Consider the following 19069-nt stretch of genomic DNA (forward strand, 5'->3'; position numbering starts at 1 on the left):
ACTTGAAATGTCCCATTGCCTTGAACTAAATTGGCCCTCCAGGCACAGTATCCAACAATTAGGGAAATAGAAATAGAAGAGGACTTTGTCAGTGGTCAACCAGGTGGCTTCAACTCTATACACACCCTAGAAATGATGGAAGATAAGTGTAAGAAATATCCACAGAGGTCAACAGGTTCCTTTCATAGTTATGACATGTGGGGGTCGGACAAAGTAAGGCTCTCCCAGGATTATCCTGATAGAAAGAATAATCCTGATGATGACGCCTACCCTATTTGAAATCCTCCAGTGACTCCACATTAGTGTCTCTTCTGGAAATTTTGGCATATGGAGTTATTCAGGTCCTACCAGCTCTATTTCCCAGAATTCCTCCACCCACTTTCAGACATCTACCATGCCAGGCCACATGCCCCATCACGTTGCCATCCTTTGACATATGATGTGCCTTCCACTGGTATGCCCAGTCACCCACTCCTTATCCTTGTTCTTATTTCCTTTTCTCCGGCCTCTGCAAACAGACCGAATCACCTCTCCTCTGGGCTACTGCAGGACTTCATTATCTTTGTGATACTTTCACGGAATAATTGCCACATTGCACTGTAATTATTTACTTATATCTCTATCTCCCCCCACAAGGCTATGAAACCTCTCTGAGGTCTTAATTACTGCACTAGGGCCAAGGGCATAACAGTATTTAAGAATAAATAAATAAGTTTAAATAAATATACACATCTGAAAACATTCAGAGGGTTTTGGGAACCCATAAAAGTAGTTGATGATCTAAGCTTGATACCAATTTGTTACTTTCTATTCCACTCAAAAAGCAAGTTTCCATGCTCCTAAGAAGGATTTGTAAGAATCTGAACATCTTTTAAAAACAACTGAAACAGTCTGTGGGAGATGATAACGTAAACTGTCTCTATCCCATAAATCCCTCATGTCAGGAGGTCAACATGAGGTTACAGGGTTACCAGAGCTCACTTTACACCCAGGTAAATGAGAGCTGCAGGATACTCTTGGGTTTGATACCCTTTGGGACCTAAGTATATGTTAACTTTTTATGTGGCTCTTGAAGCTGAGCATCTATTTGAATTGAGTAATTACCATAATTCTATTTAAAATTGCATAAGAGTTCAGCATTCATGCATAGGTATAAAAGAAACGAACAGAATTAAGGTAATATCGAAACATGTTCTTAATAAGTGCCTGGACTTAATTGCTTTTATGCTAATCATATCAGAATACTGCATATCAAATTCTGTGTTTATGAACTAGTATGATTTAGCCCCATGTATGTCATAATTAAGATCTGCCCGACAGTCACATACTTATGTGACCCATGCATTCCTGCTGGGTGTTGAGACAATTTATTATATATCCCTTTACTGGGTATGAAAGTAAGGTCTAGCTTACATATCACATGTATTCAAAAGGGTTTGTCACCGAACATTTAGTATTGAGCTCCTTAATCACAGCCTTTTGCTTTTTTTTAATCAGAAAACTTGTTATTTTTTTATATTTTTTTCTTTACTTATTTCTCAACCTTTGCTATTGGGAGGGGAAAAAATCTTGTTATGTGAGTAAATAATTGCTATTTTAATCTACTGACATTTGGTTACCACAGCAGCATACAATAACCTAGCTTGACTGTTATTATCCTCTAAAAACAAAAACAAAAAACCCAAAAAGCAAAAAAACCACCATTCATACACTAAATCATTTAGAATCTCCAAAATTATACTTGTGGGGATGAGCACTGAGTGTTATGTGGAAACTAATTTGACAATAAACTATTAGAAAAAAAAAAAAAGAATCTCCAAAATTCTGTGATCGACTAAGCCTTATTTCCTTATTGTCTGAAAGGAGAGGCCTAGGTGTCCAGCTGTCGGGAATCAGTGGCCTTTGATGGCATTCCATGATCCCCTGGGAGAAGACAGACCTTCTATGTTCCTTCCTCTGAGAAGGAAGGAATGTCACAGGGACCTAGGGAATTCCCAAGGTTTTATGGCCTACAGCCCACAAAGGCTTATTTTTCCCAGAAGTGGCCCTAAAAGTTTAATCCACATCTAAATGTCAATATATTCCTAAAACTCAGGCTGTGTTTGATTTAAGCCTAAAATATAATAATTTTATCTTGCAAGTCTTGCAATTGTTGGTGAGAATTTCTTTGAGAAGAGGTGTGTGTGTGTGTGTGTGTGTGTGTGTGTGTAGTATCATTAATTTGCTCTAGTGCTATATCAGCAACAAAAGTTTATTTCTCTTTAAGTCACTTTTGTTCAACTCAAGAATGTGAATAGGAGTTAAAATAATACAAATTTTATAGGTTTCTTCCATTTACCTTCTTATCCATGCTTTGTTAAAATTTTTCCTTGGACCATAAAAACGTTCAAAAAAAATGTTCAACAAAACTTGGAATGTTTAATGTGGAATCATGTCTCAAGGTTGGTTTCTAGAGACAAAAGTTGTGTAGAGTCAGAATTAACCTTGGAAAACACTTTCAAAGAATGCTGTATTGGGCCCTCCCTGTAATCTCTCACCATACCTACCTGACACCATTGCTTTTCGCACTGCATCTGATAGCTAGTCCTCTGGTTGAACACCAGCTGAAGTGGTTGGCTTGCATATAAAGAACTGTGTTGTATAAGCAATGCGTATCTTAAAATACTGAAATCATCTAGGGGCATCTGGGTGGCTCAGTCAGTTAAACAAGCAACTTCATGATCTCACAGTTCATGGGTCCAAGGCTTGCATCAGGCTCTGTGCTGACAGCTCAGAGCCTGGAGCCTGCTTCAGTGTTCTGTGTCTCTGTCTCCCTCTGCCCCTCTCCCACTTGCACTCTGTCTCTCTCTCTCTCAAAAATATATAAACATTTAAAAAATTTAAATATTAGAATCCTCTTCAGCACAATGTAAAGCATACATTATGAGAGACACTTAGGAACAGACATCCACTGAGGGAAATAAACTCAGTTCATGTCCAGGACCACATGTTCATTACATGGAATGGCCAACGGGAACACTATCACTATTTAAATTGTTATTTTCCCCAGGCCCTCATTTTTGCGTAAGCTTAATGATTTGGTGCATCACTTAAATACAGTTAAACAGTACAATATCACTATACCTCAGCCATGTAAGATGAGCTGTAACTACATGAATTATGGTGCAGAGTGTGGTTTATTTATCATCTTTAACAGAAGACACAGTGGATTCAAAGTTCCAAATTGGTCCAAATCTATTTTTCTTTGCATCTATGCATGCTTGTTTTGCAAAGATGTAGAGTTGAAATGAAGGGCTACTTTTTTTGCCCTCCAGTGTCAACATTTCAACTATATTTTAAAATATTTCTTAAGAAGTGAAAATTACCATATGAAACCCTTGATAAATTCCTTCTGTGACCCCCACATACTTTGTACTGTTAATAAAATTGGTAAAATTTTTCAAGACAGTGTGTCTCATATGCTTATACATAACTTTGAGTGTGTCCAGCATTTTTGTAAGCCACTTAAGACTCGAAAACACTGCCCTGTGTCGGAAGAAATATATTAGAATACTATTCAAAATATGAATAACCCAAATGGATATTTTATGACTAATGGCAAAACTGGCTTCTGAAATTTGAAAACATCCAGAAGGTCATTGTACAGTATCAGAATAATGCAGTTATGTGTTACAAGCTTATAATGGAGAGTTGAGGCTGTGAATAATAACTTGTGTGTTGTTGAATTGTGAATAACTGTATCTCTCCTAAGAAATTTCCACTTTTGCTAGAAAAGGTGATAGAGAAGCAGAATGTTCTGATTAGAGCAGGGCCTTGCATTGTCCTAAGTGATAAAGAGCAAAGGTAGAGCAATGCCTTTTATCAGTAAAGGAAATGACATTGATCTGGTGAGATTCTCAGTCCCAACCATCAATCACAGGGGAGAAAGTTGTCCTTCATGCATCAATGAGATTACTTTCAACAGTAAATGGTAGCCGTGGTTCATGGTGTGAGTGGAAATGCTTACCTTTTATGCAATCAAAAGTGCCGAGGGAAAAGGGCCTTTATTTCCACTAAGGTTTGATTCATTGGGGTCAGGGTCCAGTCCAGGGTTAAGATTTTGAGGACAAATCTTCACGACATAGGAGTCAGAGGGTCAGTTCACCAAGTTAGGGATGGAAATACTAAGACAAGGATCTTAAAGGGAACAGATGCTGAAAGCAGAAAACGTGTTGAGAAAGACAAAAGGTCAGACTCGGGTTGCCATGGCAAAATCAGGAGCCCAGGTAGGCCAAGTCGCATTGTCAGACTGTTGCATCTAGGTCAAAATGCCACAGGTGGCCATCAGATAGCTGGGGGAAGGACCACATTCAAGATTACAGGCTGAGCTAATACATCATTGTGCTTTGTGGTTTTGTCTTCTTCTGTACGACCCTACTTGCTTAGCAACCTCTGGAACAGTTTTTCAGCCTCCCCACAGGATCCTGACATAAGGAATGATTTCTTTAGAGCCCTTAAAAATGTATATAAATATATATTTTTCAAAGTTATGTACTGGAATAGATCACTTTTTTTTTTTTTTTTTTGCAAATTCTGCCACCAGTTTTCTATGTGACATCAAATATTCTCTCAAGATGTCTAAGCATTGGTTCTTTACCTATTAAGTAGTATGTCAGAGATAATTGACAAAAGTAGGCCTCAGGGTACCCTGGGTGGCTCCGTCGGTTAAGCATCAGACTCTTGATCTTGGTTCAGGTCATGATCTCACAGTTCGTGAGTTTGAACCCCACATTGGGTTCTTCAGTGATGGTGTGGAGCCTGTTTGGGATTCTGTCCTTCTCTCTCTCTCTCTCTCTCTCTCTCTCTCTCAATAATCTTAGAAAAATTTTTAAGAAAGAATTCATGTTAAAAAAAAAAAAGTAGGCCACAAAATAAAGGGAGATTCTAGATGTGAAAATTGTATTTTGTCTGTTAATATTATTGGTTCTTTTTCTAAACTTATTACTCTTAATATAGTAATTTTTAGGCAGTTGTAGTAAAAAAAAAAGGGCTCTTAATTTAGAGTAATTGTTTAATCAACAAGATAACTTAAATTTGATAGAAATTAAATGTCTATATGAGGAAATGCATATTCTTGTTATTGGGGCAATCTTTTTGCAAAACTAATTGCAAATGTGGGGCCACCTTCATACAGAGTGATGGCAAATTTGGGAAGGAGTTACAAAGAAGAATTCCTAAAGGTTGTGCGTGGGTGGTCAGGTGGGCCACCAAATTTCATTGGACTAAACTTAAAAACCTTACTTGTCGGGGCACCCGGGTGGCTTAGTCAGTTAAGCGTCCGACTTTCGCTCGGGTTATGATCTCACGGTTTGTGGGTTCAAGCCCCGCGTCGGGCTCTGTGCTGACTGCCAGCTCACAGCCTGGAGCCTGTTTCAGAGTCTGTGACTCCCTCTCTCTCTGACCCTCCCCTGCTCACGCTGTCTCTCTCTCTCCTAGAAATAAATAAAACATTTAAGAAATTAAAAAAAAAACCTTACTTGTCAATGTATCTTTGAAAAAATAGATATTCTTTATAAGAAATTGAGAGCAGGGAGAAGATGGGGATTTACACTAGCTAGTTTTCAGAACTATTGCGGACTAAAATATCACTTGAAGAATGCTATGGAATTAAGCCCCATTAAAAGCCACTGTTTATTATTAAGTCTCCTTTAGTATATTTGGCCTCACTATATAAGTGTATTTTCATTGTGGAATGCTAAATCTGTAGAGTATTAGTACAAGTGCTGTTGGGCCATAGTTTCAAAAATCTTCAAAATGTTTTTGAATTAATGATCCTGAGTGCATTTATAAGAATCTCTCAATTTTTTAATTTGACAGAAATCTTCATCATCAACAGAAATTAAGTAACAGTTCTGTCCATGACTATCTGTCTTCAAGGGAATAATCTTTTCTAGAACCTAGGTTGGGATTTAAAGTGAAATAGTATTGCATATTATAAACCTGACTATTATAGATAGTCAGGTATTTATACCATTAAAAGTGTGAATGCCACAGAATCTCAGGTACTTTGGGGGCTCTGTTCCCACTTTGAAAGAGAATATGTATATGCATTATTTTCTAAGACAGAGCTGCGGTACCACTAAATTTGAAGTTGAAAACTATGATTATCTTTAGGTCCTTAAGTGCAAAAAGACCAAACAAGCAACCTTTCCCATAAGGGGAGAAAGGAAAAGAAGAGCATCTTGGCATCCTTAAAGGGTGCAAAAGTGTTTTCCTTTGCTCCGTATCTTTAAGAGGCTAATCCTTTTTGAGAAAACTTGTTAAATTCCATCCTTTTGTAAGTATAGAAAGGTTAACACTATATTTATAGAATTAAAATCCTTATAGTAAGTATCAAAATAACATTTTTACAGTAACTTCATAAAATATTAAAGAATGGGTCGACAGCAATAGCACTGCTAGGAATTTACCCAAGGGATACAGAAATGCTGAGGCATAGGAGCACATGTACCCCAATGTTCATAGCAGCACTCTCCACAATAGCTAAAACATGGAAAGAGCCTAAGTGTCCATCAACAGATGAATGGATCAAGAAGATGTGGTTTATCCATACCATGGAATACTACATGGCAATGAGAAAGAATGAAATCTGGCCATGTGTAGCAACATGGATGGACCTTGAGGGTGTCATGCTGAGCGAAATAAGTCAGGCAGAGAAGGACAAATATCATATGTTTGCACGTATAGGAGGATTAGGAGGAACTTGATGGAGGACCAAGGGGGAGAAGAAGGGCGGAAATGGTGGGGGAAAGGGAGAGAGGCAAACCATGAGAGACTCTTGAATGCTGACAAAAACTGAGGACTGATGGATGTGGGGGGGAGGGGGGGAGGGGCATGGAGGAGGGCACTTTGGGGATGAGCACTGGGGGGGGGGGGGGGGGGAGGGGCATGGAGGAGGGCACTTTGGGGATGAGCACTGAGTGTTATGTGGAAACTAATTTGACAATAAACTATTTGTAAAAAAAAAAAAAAGAATGGGTCGAACCCCAAATTCAAAAACACTCCCTAGTCTACTGATTATTGTTGACATGCATTCATCTAGTTTACATGGTTTTATTCAGTGTTTGTAAGGGTAAGAATATTCCTGTTAAGGTTCCATTCTATAAAGACTGTTTCTTAACCACATGACCGGTTCTGGACCCCAGGCTGGTACCTACAAATGAGGGCTATACTCACTAAAGTCAAACACTTCTTCTTTAAAATGGAAAACCACATGTCTTGAGGCTATCTGAAAATGACACAGCTCTTTGGAATCAGTTACCTACAACTGACTCGTAGGGTGCATGCATTTACATGCGTGCCCACGTAAGCATACACACAAAGTCATTGTAGATTAATTCACAAGTCCAGCAATGGTTATTGCTAGCGACCAACTCCCTCTAATGCAGTCAGTGGTGAATTTTGCCAGGAGCAACACTGGATGCCCTCTTGGTCCTGGTCTTGATTCAGAGTTTCTCTCTTTCATGTGAGATCTCCATCTTATGTTCATTCTCTTTTGTACCCCATTCATTTTTATACCACTTTCCCACACAAGCCTGTTTAGAGATGTAATATTAGTTACACAGAAATCTCAGTCTGCAGTTGTTCCAGCATCATTCTTTAATGAATACAGACTTCATTGCATGTATTTCTATTACTTTAGCTACTTCGATTTCTATTTTTATTGCAAAGATCTGTGCAAATAAAAGAATATCAAAAGGTATGGCTATAAATGCGCTCTGCTAAATTCCCTCCGCCTTGAAATGCCTGTGAACTTCTGCTACAAAATGCCTGCTGCATTTTAATGCCTTTCTTGCAAGGCAACATGATATGGTAGAAATCACACTGGTCCTGAAGTGACACAACTGCTGGGCCACCATCCACCAAGTACGCTACTTAACTGCTTTGAGCCTCGGTACAGGCATCTGTGAAATGTCACTGACTATGTCATCCTCACAAATTTGATTGAGGATTAAAGGAGATGAAGTATGTAAAGCCTAAATATTATACTTAGGGCATCATAGAAGCTTGATACATGTTAGTTTCTTTTCTCCAGCCTGCAGCACTAATGCAAGGAGACCATGGCACATGCAATGAACACGCTGTGTAAAATGTACTTCGACTGAGATCACTATAAATTAGGAGAGTATGAAGAATAAGAAGAATCAGGTTAGATTTCAAAGGAGCAGATAATGCCTTACTGTGATGTTTATTGCATAAGGGAATATATTACTATAGGTTTACTGCATTTGGGAATATATTACCATAGGTGGCTATTGAAGAAAATGACATGGTTTCTGAACTCCGTTATAACTTTAAACTCTGTCCAGCTCTCAAGTGTAATAAAAAGAGCCTGTTTAGCTATTCATCTGCCTTTAAAGGCATAAGCAGTATAATTTACAAGAAATCATTACAATACAAATCTGTTTTGTTCTACTGCTTGCATTAATTTTACAAAAAATTTCAGCACATTGCAAGTGTAGGAGCAGCACTGATTATCTGCATATGAATACAGGTGAAATAGGAACTCTCTTTGTAAGAATGACCAACCTTTCCTTCATCCAGTGAACAAATAATACAGGAAGGCTAATTTTCTAACTTGGAGATGGGGTTATTGACACTTTGGCTGATTTTATATAGTTGCAAGGCTATTTGTGTGATGTCATAATCTAATGAAACTTCTGAGGCTATCATGCAAAAGATACCTCAGAATCTTTTGGTAGATTGGTAGTAGCTTTCTGAAGTTGTGAGTTGAGAAGGATTTCTAAGGCCATGTCTAGGTTCACCAGGAAAGAAAGCTGTAATTGACTACCTATGTCTTTAGGTCCGCTCTGCGTAGGAAGCGGAATGAGTAAAGGCCTGTATCAATGTATTTGTTACATAAGTGTTCCATATTTTATAGCTGTTGTAGTTACTACTGCTATTATGACAAAGGTGTTTTTATATTCCTCTTCAAATTTCTACGTCTTCAACACAAAATGGAATCAATTAACTGCTTTGGTCACAATAGCTTGTGTATATCTTTTTTATTGACTTGATGGTAAATGTGTTTATCTGCAGAAGAGAGCTAAAAAATGAAATCAGAATTTGCCCTTCCTAATTTTATTATATTAAATACTTAAGAAAATTAAGGGGGAAAATCTGATACAGTTACTTAGTGCAGGGTGGGGGTTAAAGGAAAAAAAATCCCCTTTAAAATATTCACACAAGGGAGAAGATACAGCATGTTTTGCACTTAGATGATCCATGACTTTCCTGACTTTTTTCCTGTTTTTTCTCTGAGGCCAGATTTCTTTTCTGGGTAAATAGTCATGTTCCTGTCAGCCATAGGGGATTTTCTGAATCCTAAACAGCTGATTTTGTATTCCTGCCCCATTCCCTTTATTTGAGTACTAAAATCTGACCAAACCCATATTTTTAAATTTATGTATTTATAGACATATGGAAGAATAGTTTATAGTCTGAGTATGATTTTTTTTCCATCGCAAATGTAGGAAAATTGTGGGGAGTTTTAAAACAGGGCCTTATCAATTTTTTTTTTTCCTTATTACTGATGACTTCATCCTGCTTGAATTCAGTGCTTCAGTTTCTTTGGGTAAACTAATAGATTATGTATGCAGTGTTTTCACCGTGTTGATTGAACTCATCTGGTGAGTTAGAGCATGGCTCACACATTCACATCCTCGGCAAAGCCTGTGCACTGCACGCGGGCATGGGAGTCAGCTCACCGTACTCCCGAGGAAGGGAAGCTGGTCCACCTAGAGCTGTCCCACCTTGCCTGCCTTCCCATTGTCCAGAAAAGCATATCAGACTTTCCTTTTTGTTATTATTATTGTCTTTTTCAAATATTCAAAACCTTAAGTTTTTTTGTTTTTTGGTTTTTTTTTATTTGAGATGACACACGATGTTACTTTAGTTTCAGGTGTACACCATAGTGATCCAGCAGTTCTTTTATGCTTTGCTGCGCTCCCCACAAGGGTAGCAGCCATCTGTCGTCACCACACAATACGGTTCCGATACCACTGACTCTATTCCCTACACTCTACCTTTCATCCCCGTGACTCACTCATTCCAGAACTGGATGCCTGTACCTAAGGGTTTGTCTTTTCTTAATAAAAAGCCTCGGCTACTGGGTGACTGTAGAGCGATGTAGGAAGCCCAGAGCCCCGTGCTAACTTCATAGACATGTTGTAAGACATTAACGATTAACTTTGAATCCAGTTTGGGAGGAATGCTTTTCTGCCAAAAGATGTCCACTCACCATTTTCTTTTTATAGTTTATAAGTATCATCTCAAAAAATTTTTTTAACGGGGCACCTGGGTGGCTCAGTCGAATGAGCTTCCAGACTTCAGCTCAGGTCATGATCTCACGGTTCATGGGTTCGAGCCCCGCGTCGGGCTCTGTGCTGACAGCTAGCTCGGAGCCTGGAGCCTGCTTCAGATTCTGTGCCTCCTCTCTCTGACCCTCCCCTGCTCACACTATCTCTCTCTCTCAGAAATAAATTTTAAAAAAAATTTTCTTTATTTTTTTAAACAGAATACTAGATGACTTCTGTTGCTTTCGGACATCTCCTTTAACGAGATGTCTCATTTAAACTTAAAACTGCACCGTAATATGTGGGGACCGTCCGGCATGCACAGCTCTTCACAGTGGGTGCCTTCCTCCCTCCCCCTCCCTCCCATATTTCTGTACACTAAAGTGGGGATCCTCACAGACCCATCAGACACAAGTGTCCTTATGGTTTACAAGTTGCGCTCCGGGAATTTTTGGGCTCAGCGAGGCGCTTGGGGTTCAGCCGCTCCTCACCCGCACGCGGCCTGCTGGGGCCTCGGCCACCTCCTAGACGCGGGGGGATCCACAGCAGGCGCCTGTCCAGCCCTCTGATCCCGGAGGGTCCAGCGACGCCCCCTTTTACCGGGGCGACAGTGCCTGCGCCCTGCCCTGCGCTGGTGGCCCCATCGTGGACGACGCTTGCTTCCCCGCCCCCCTCGCTCAGCCCCCGCGCGGCCGCCCTGGGCGTCTCTGGCAGCGGGTGTGGACCCGGCCTCCTCTGGCCGGAGGGTCCCGGGGGACAGACGCGCGGGGGTCTCCTGCCCCGCGGGATGGCGGCTTCCGGGGGAAGGAGGGCCGCCAGCGGGTCTCCAGGGCACCCCCGGGCCGCGCCCTCTGCGCCCTCAGCAAGCCAGGCCCAGAAGCAAGGGGTTCAGGGGCGCTGGAGGACGCGGCACCGCTCACACCGAGGACCTGACACCCCAGGGAGAGCTGTCGAGCGCGGGAACCGGCCACCCCGAGGTGGGAGCCGGGTCGGTGACCGCGGTCTCCGACGGCCACACCGCCGGGGGCGCGCTGCGTGAACGCGGGCGTGCAGCGCATGCGGGGGCCCCTTCCCCCGAGTCTTGTGGGCACGTTCACTTTCAAGGGAACTGACTTCGAACGTGTGACACCTCGGTTTGCAGACTCCGCACTTAAAGTACCAAACTTTGCAAGTGATATACTTCTGTCATTTATTAGAGTAAATTCAAATTGTCCCTAAAGTCACCAGTACTCGTTTTTATTCTACCTTGCTTCCTAAAGAGAAAGGGAGAGGAGCATGTACTGCCTGCCATGTGTGTGAGCCAGGACACAAGAAGTTGAGGATCCCTCCTGGCCCAAACTGACTTCTCTGCACTCCCCCAAAGCAAGAAGCTTCCTCATTTCTGTCCTTGCATTTCCCTTCCCTCTACCTGCAATTTCCCCATGTCCCGTGTATAGCTGTTGAGCACCTGTGTGTCCCTCAAGACTCAGCTAAGGTGTTACCTCCTCTGTGGAGCTTTCCATAGGCTTCTTCCGTGGCCATAACCTTCCCCAGTCAGTTTAAGCAGCCTTTGTCACCACAGTCCCTTTTTAGACTGCCGTTACAGAACCTGGAGGGTAGTCTTCTGTATCCTTTTCAGCCCCCTGCCTCCCAGACCAGTGTTTTTTTGCACACAAGGACTGTGAACTGTTTGTTTTCACTTCCCCTCGGATCTTAACATAAGGTCTGGCACAATAGGACACTCAGTTATACCTCAGATGAACCAGAGAAGTTGAACAATTGTTGAAATCTGCCTACCATTCTCCTCTTGCTTCCCAGCCCTGAAATGCATCACATGATGTTGCTTCTGTTGAAACAATCATGACAAATGCAAGCTAAAAGGGAGCTACTGGCTGAGCAATTTGGAGTTGCATGGATCACACACTGGGGGAATGGTAATTCCTAAGAGAAAGAAGTGACTAGAGGGAGGAATTCTGGACAAATGATGAAGACGGCAGTCTACTGTCACCGATTTTGGTTTTGTTTTTTTTTTCTTTTTACTTCCTGATATGGCTCCCACCCTCTCTGCCTTCCCTATGACCTATGTGCCCATATACTTACACGGATCCTACCCCGCCCCCTCCAAAAATTCATCAGTGCCATTGAAATGAAGACTGGTACATGCCAACTCTGTGTCACATCCAATCTTCAGGTCAAACAACTGGTCTCAAATTGGCAACTTCTGATTTGAGAAAATGAAATACCTACATTAAAATTAACCAAACTCTGTGGGTATGATTATAAGAAAAAAGTGATAACTCTTTTAACTGCTCTTAAGGTCAGGACCTTATCTTACCTTTTTCACTCAAAACATCCCAGGTCAGATGTTTTGACCCTTAGAGCTAAATGTATTTACATAAAGACCATTTTTGTTCACTTTTATTACTGATTTTACAGTTTTTCTAGCATATTTGATTCACATGATTGAATCTTCTAAATTTGGATGTCAGCTCCTTTACTATGATCAAAATTTAAGTGTCCAGGATGATGTATACCAGGTGACCGTGTTTGTTTGATTATGTCCTGTAGTGGCCGTCCTGCAAGTGGAAGCACTGATCGCATCCAGAAGTTACGGAAAGAGTATTATCAGGCACGGAGGGAAGGTTTCACCTTATATGAGGACGACGAGGGAAGAGCAAGGCTAGATTATGACTTTCACTGGGTAAGCCCATGCCTGATTCCAATCATTGAATTCATCTTAACTGAGATCATTGTAAGCAGAAGAACACGGCTAAGAATGTTCTATCCCTATCAAGTTATATTTAGGTTACTTGAGTTTAACAGATATGAACATTACCCAAACCACAGCCATCTTGTCCCACAGAAGTTGTTTATATAAATCAAACCACACTAATGCATAGTAGTTTATTTTAATTGCTTTCATATTTACTCTCTGTTGGACTTGTATACCAATGTGTTAGGGTGGAGCAGATGGTCGATATTTTAAAGAAGACAAGGAATCTTTGTCATCATCTACTGAGCCTTAATCTTTGCCTTCCATCTCTTGGTTTTCAGACATCTGAGCAAGCATTGACAGACCATGTAACATAAGCCATCTTTCCTTTGGAAAAGGTTATTGGACATAAATTTCAGAATGGTTCTCTTCAGAGATAGCAGTTGTCTGTATATAGCATTGGAACAATTCATTTTACTGATCGCTAAGATAATTTTATTTTGAGATAAGAACAGTCTTTGCATTAGACGGTTCTCTTTACCAAATCCTTCAGCATTTGCAGACAGAAAAGAATATTGTGTCCTCTGAGGAGAGATCCTGTGGGTTTTTCCAGGATAGCACAATTCATTCTCATGTCTTTTTCAAGAAGGCAAGGCTGTACTGACAAAATACACTTAACTTTTGAGCATCCACAAAAATACCAGAGGAGAGTACTTAGAGATGGATTAAAGTACATGTCACATACCCGGAATAGTGCCTGCCACTGAGTTGGGGTTCAATAAATCTTGGCTCTCGTTATCAGCGTTATTGGAGCAGAGCTGTACGTGGTATTAGTGATGTCCTTGTGCTGATGTCAGCTCTCACTCACCCTATTTGATGGTTACTGCCTTCTACTACAGTTTTTAGTGCTGTTTTGAGAACCACATAAGGAACTCTTTTATCCCCGGTGGCCACTAAAGACACCAGCTCTTTTGAAGGACAAATCTATTAAAGGCAAGTTTCCTCTCCCGACTTGCACACTCATACTTATGCTCACGAGGTTGGGGTTGGGAGCGTAGAGACCAGACACCAAGCAGGTTCCTTCTGTCTTTCACACCGGTGCCATGGCACCTTGGGCGTAGCACCTTGAACTTTTACACTAGCCTCGGAAAGTCAGCTGCAGCACCCACCCCTGTTGTGCAGAGCAACTGAAACTCCTCGGCCCAGTGGCTTCTCCTTGTAGGACAGAGTTTAAAAACACTATTTGGAAATGCAAATTAAGGACTGGCAGTCCCCTACCAAATGGCTTTGGCCTATCTCTGGATAGGCACTTTGTAGCTATAGGTCAAAACAAATAGCTTTTTATTGGTTTTATTACAGATGTTAGGATTCAAAAGAATGACATTTGCAGAGATGGGGCAACTGGACACTTAGACTCTCACTAACAGAAGAGAAAGATCTCCACAAAATGACAATTTAGATAATAATTCACTTCATTTCAGACTTCATTGAGATCAACATATTAACTCTGATGACAGACTGTATACATAAGGCTCTGCTCCCTTGAACAAAAAAATAAGCAATAAAATAAGGGAAGTCGTTTCCACCATAACCAGAACAGAACACCATGGCCAGGGCATTGAAAAGCCCTCCATCTCGACACTACTGTGAATTCCTATGAGGAAAATAAGAAAAGTAATTTTAGACTAAGAAGTTCTGGTTGTTTTGACCTTACTTTATAGGATCTCTTTACGTCAAGCCGAAAGGCTGAAGATGCTTAACCTTCATGAGACCTGAAGTTTCCCTTGACCTTTACCAATCCTGAAATGGATAACCACCCACTCAGGTCCTCTCTATCTTAGTGATTCTATTTTTATTCCAAGCAAATGTGGAATTAGACAATCTAGTGAGTAAAGAAGTATCTCTTGTTTAATTCGTGTTTCCCATGCTCAAGTGTATTGAGCTTTGCCAAAAGTGACTGATTTTATGTTTCCCAGGCAAGTGGGGACTAAGGCTTCCCAAAGGGAAGCTTGCAAAATGAACTCTCATAAAAGACTCATGCTCTTTGTGATCGCCTGCGATACTCCAAACCAGGGATTCAAATCTCAGCATCTTTTCCCCACCATCTCCCAAGGAAAAACACTGGTATCTTTTGTCCAGCGCAGGCCTGAAAAATTACACTGTTGTCTTGCTATTTTGGGGTAGATCTAGGAAAGCAAGTTTAGAAGGTTAACATTTCATTCCTGCCAGTCAGCCAGACCTGGCAAGGCAGCTTTTATTCAGGCTGTGGTTCCTAATCAGTCTGGTCTTTAGCATCATGGAGGGGGTGTGTTCAAATTGGATCACCAGCCCCTATAGAGAAGGACAGGTCCTAAGAGAGGGCTCCTGGGTGCTTCTTCATGTGGTCATCAGGGTTTCCAACCCACAATTCTAAAAATAGGACATTGATCCCAATCACTGCATTAAGCACAGTAGTTCACCTTCTCTAACAAAAGCATTACGTGGACCAGCATCATCAAAAACCACTTTCATGGACTCAGAACTTCCCAGGCCAGATACCTCAGATTTAGAAGCCGGATAAATTTTCCCCAGATCCACACAATACTGGAAAGCTTCTAGACTGTTGAGAAGGGAATTAGGAAGGTAAGTTACCTAAGAACTAAATAGACCAGAAAGAATAAATAAAGTTCCCTAAAATCAAATACAGAAAAAAATAAATTGAGTCACCTAAGAGCTTACTAGACCAGAAAGAATAAAAGTTTGCACACAGAAGTCTTCAAAGCCAGAATTAGTAAAGCAATCACTGGAAAGGTTATTAGGATCCATGAATTATTTTTTAACATAGTGTTGTCAGTGGGACTAAGAATTCTTTCTTTGGCTTGCCTCGAACTTTCTGATTTTCCCAGGCTATCCCTATGGGTAGTTCCCGGTCCAGTGGCTTGGAGCTGAAGGTTTCCCCACTGCTGTCTTGAGTCCTCACTTGCTCCCATGGTATTTGCATCTCCCTGTCTTTTCTCTCTGTCTCTCATCCAATTTTAACAAATATTTGCTCCGTCTTAATGTAGGCTAGGTGCCAGTCCCAGAATGTATCATCTCTACCTTGGAGGAACTTACAGTCTAGCCAGGAATCTACGGCAAAACCAAAAAAGGACAATTGTATATGTGAGAAATTCTGTAGTATAGAAAGCTATTCACTTCAAAATGAGCTCAGTGATAGCAGTTAATTCTGCTGGAGGCCGAGTGTGCAGTCAGGGGTGTGGGAATTCTATAGAGATCATTTAGGAGTTGCCTCAGTGGACATATTTGGTCCTTTTTGTCTCAAATTTGGTGGTTTTCTTTTTCCCAAAGGAGATCCTGATTTATCCACTTCATTTGTGTTAAAATAAATGAACACACACAGATTGCAAGGTTTGTAAATATGGACATGAGACCTTACAAATCTTTTCAGCCAGTCTGTTCTGTAGCTGTTTTCCCATGAAGGCTCTGAAAAGCTGTAAAGAACAAGTTGAGAGAATTTCAATGACTGGAAGTGAAACGGCCTGGCGAGGTTTTATAGGCCCAATTAAGTAAGATATGTTAGCTGTGACGTGTTCATATTTGCCAAAAGAAAACATAATACCTGTTATCTCCTGGTATTTTATTTTCTGTAAAACTTGTTAAGACGAACACATTCCTCTGGCAACAAGCTGTGGTATTTTTTATTAACAGATAAAGATTATCTGCTTATTTAATGGCAGCATGAATACCCTGTAAGTAATTTCAGAAATGGGATGGCTCCAGAGTTTTCTAAAAATATTAGTACCTTTATTACTGTCTTTTTTCAGGAGCTGCATAGCAAATACTATACACATCCTCCTCTTTTCTTTTTTTTTTTGTTTCTGATTATTTTTTGCTTTCTTGCAAGTTTAGCAATTGATTTGAAATATGTGACTTTGGTTTTTTTATTTTTTAATTTTTAATAGTTGATTGTCAAGTTGGTTTCCATATAACACCCAGTGCTCATCCCCACAAGTGCCCTCCTCCATGCCCATCTCCCCCCTCCTTCCCCACACCCATCAGCCCTCAGTTTGTTCTCAGCATTCAAGAGTCTCTCATGGTTTGCCTCCCTCCCTCTCCCCCACTATTTCCCCCCTTCTTCTCCCCCATGGTCCTCTGTTAAGTTCCTCCTAATCCTCCTATACGTGCAAACATATGGTATCTCTCCCTCTCTGCCTGGCTTATTTCGCTCAGCATAACACCCTCAAGGTCCATCCATGTTGCTACACATGGCCAGATTTCATTGTTTCTCATTGCCATGTAGTATTCCATCGTATAGATAAACCATAGCATTCTTCTCAAAACTAGAACAAACTATCCTAAAATTTGTATGGAACCACAAAAGACCCCGAATAGCCAAAGTAATACGGAAGAATAAAACCAAAACGGGAAGGATCACCATCCTGGACTTTAGCCTCTACTACAAAGCTGTCATCATCAAGACAGTATGGTATTGGCACAAAAACAGACACATAGACCAATGGAATAGAATAGAGAACTCAGAATTGGACCCAAAAACGTACAGCCAACTAATCTTTGAGGACACTCAAAGCAGGAAAGAGTGTCCAATGGAAAAAAGACCGTCTCTTTAACAGATGGTGCTGGGAGAACTGGACAGCAACATGCAGAAGAATGAAACTAGATCATTTTCTCACACCATACACCAAAAATAAACTCAAAATGGATAAAGGACCTGAATATGAGACAGGAAACCATCAAAACCCTAGAGGAGAAAGCAGGAAACAACCTCCTTGACCTCCACTGCAGCAATTTCTTACTTGACACATCCCCAAAAGCAAAAGAATCAAGAGCAAAAATAAACTGTTGGGACCTCATCAAGATTAAAAGCTTCTGCACGGCAAAGGAAACAATCCATAAAACTAGGCAACCTATGGAATGGGAAAAGATAGTTGCAAATGACATATCAGATAAAGGGCTAGTATTCAAAATTTATAAGGAACTCACCAAACTCCATACCCAAAAAACAATCCAGTGAAGAAGTGGGCAGAAGATATGAACAGACACTTCTCCAAAGAGGACATCCAGATGGCCAACAGACACACGAAACGATGCTCAGCATCCCTCCTCATCAGGGAAATACAAATCAAAACCACACTGAGATACCACCTCACACCAGTCAGAGTGGCTAACATGAGCAAATCAGAGAACTCTAGATGCTGGCGAGGATGTGGAGAAACGGGCACCCTCCTACACTGTTGGTGGGAATGTAAACTGGTGTGGCCCCTCTGGAAAACAGTGTGGAGATTCCTCAAAAAATTAACAATAGAACTCCCCTATGGCTCAGCAATAGCACTGCTAGGAATTTACCCAAGGGATACAGGATGTACTCCAATGTTCACAGCAGCTCTTTCCACAAAAGTCAAAACATGGAAAGAGCTGAAGTGTCCATCACATCCTCCTCTTTTTAACTCTCCGGCTAAAGAAGAATTTTTATCTATGAAAGGGGTTTGTAGACATTTAGATGGGAAGAGGTACTATAATTTCCACTGTCATAAAATAGATAGTACTATATCTTTTTGGCAAAGGGGATTGGTTCAGGCGATGGTTGGGTGAATAAATGAAAACACTCTGGCAGATCTGTTCACCCTATTATGAGGATGGTCTAGGAGCAAACTTGAAGAAACATGGTTGGCAGCTGTCTAGATGAGAAAGATACATCCAGTGAACTCTGCAGTGAGAGTAAAGACAGAGCAAGATGTTGAGATCCTGCTAACCACCTTAGGAAGGGGGTTTAAGATGGAATGAATAAAAGCCATGCAAGTGTAAAAACTATCAGAAGGTTATTTTCTAAATATGAGAGTTAAGAGAAATGAACTCCTGCTGCCAGTGGTCCAATACCAGAATTGAGTTGTCCGTATTTTCCATCTCTGCAGCTTGAAGGCATCTGAAAAAACGCTAGACAATGATAACAATTTCTGGATTAGCCAATGGCTCTCAAGTCACAAAGAACAGAAATCTAACTTAAATTGGTTTAAACAAGAAAGCCAATTTTGTTGGCTTATATCAC

At 40.9% G+C, this 19069-nt stretch overlaps 1 protein-coding gene across 1 annotated transcript in view; it reads left to right on the top strand.

The window, feature by feature from the left end:
* PARD3B (par-3 family cell polarity regulator beta) overlaps nucleotides 1-19069 on the top strand; it is a 201785-nt gene that overhangs the window by 86866 nt on the left and 95850 nt on the right. The window contains exon 4 of the mRNA XM_039218010.1: nucleotides 12882-13014. Within this exon, the coding sequence (XP_039073941.1) occupies nucleotides 12882-13014 (133 nt within the window). The remainder of the gene's footprint in view (nucleotides 1-12881; nucleotides 13015-19069) is intronic.

Source organism: Hyaena hyaena, unplaced genomic scaffold, assembly GCF_003009895.1.
Source record: "Hyaena hyaena isolate Hyena2069 unplaced genomic scaffold, ASM300989v1 scaffold_729, whole genome shotgun sequence".
Lineage (NCBI taxonomy): Eukaryota > Metazoa > Chordata > Mammalia > Carnivora > Hyaenidae > Hyaena > Hyaena hyaena.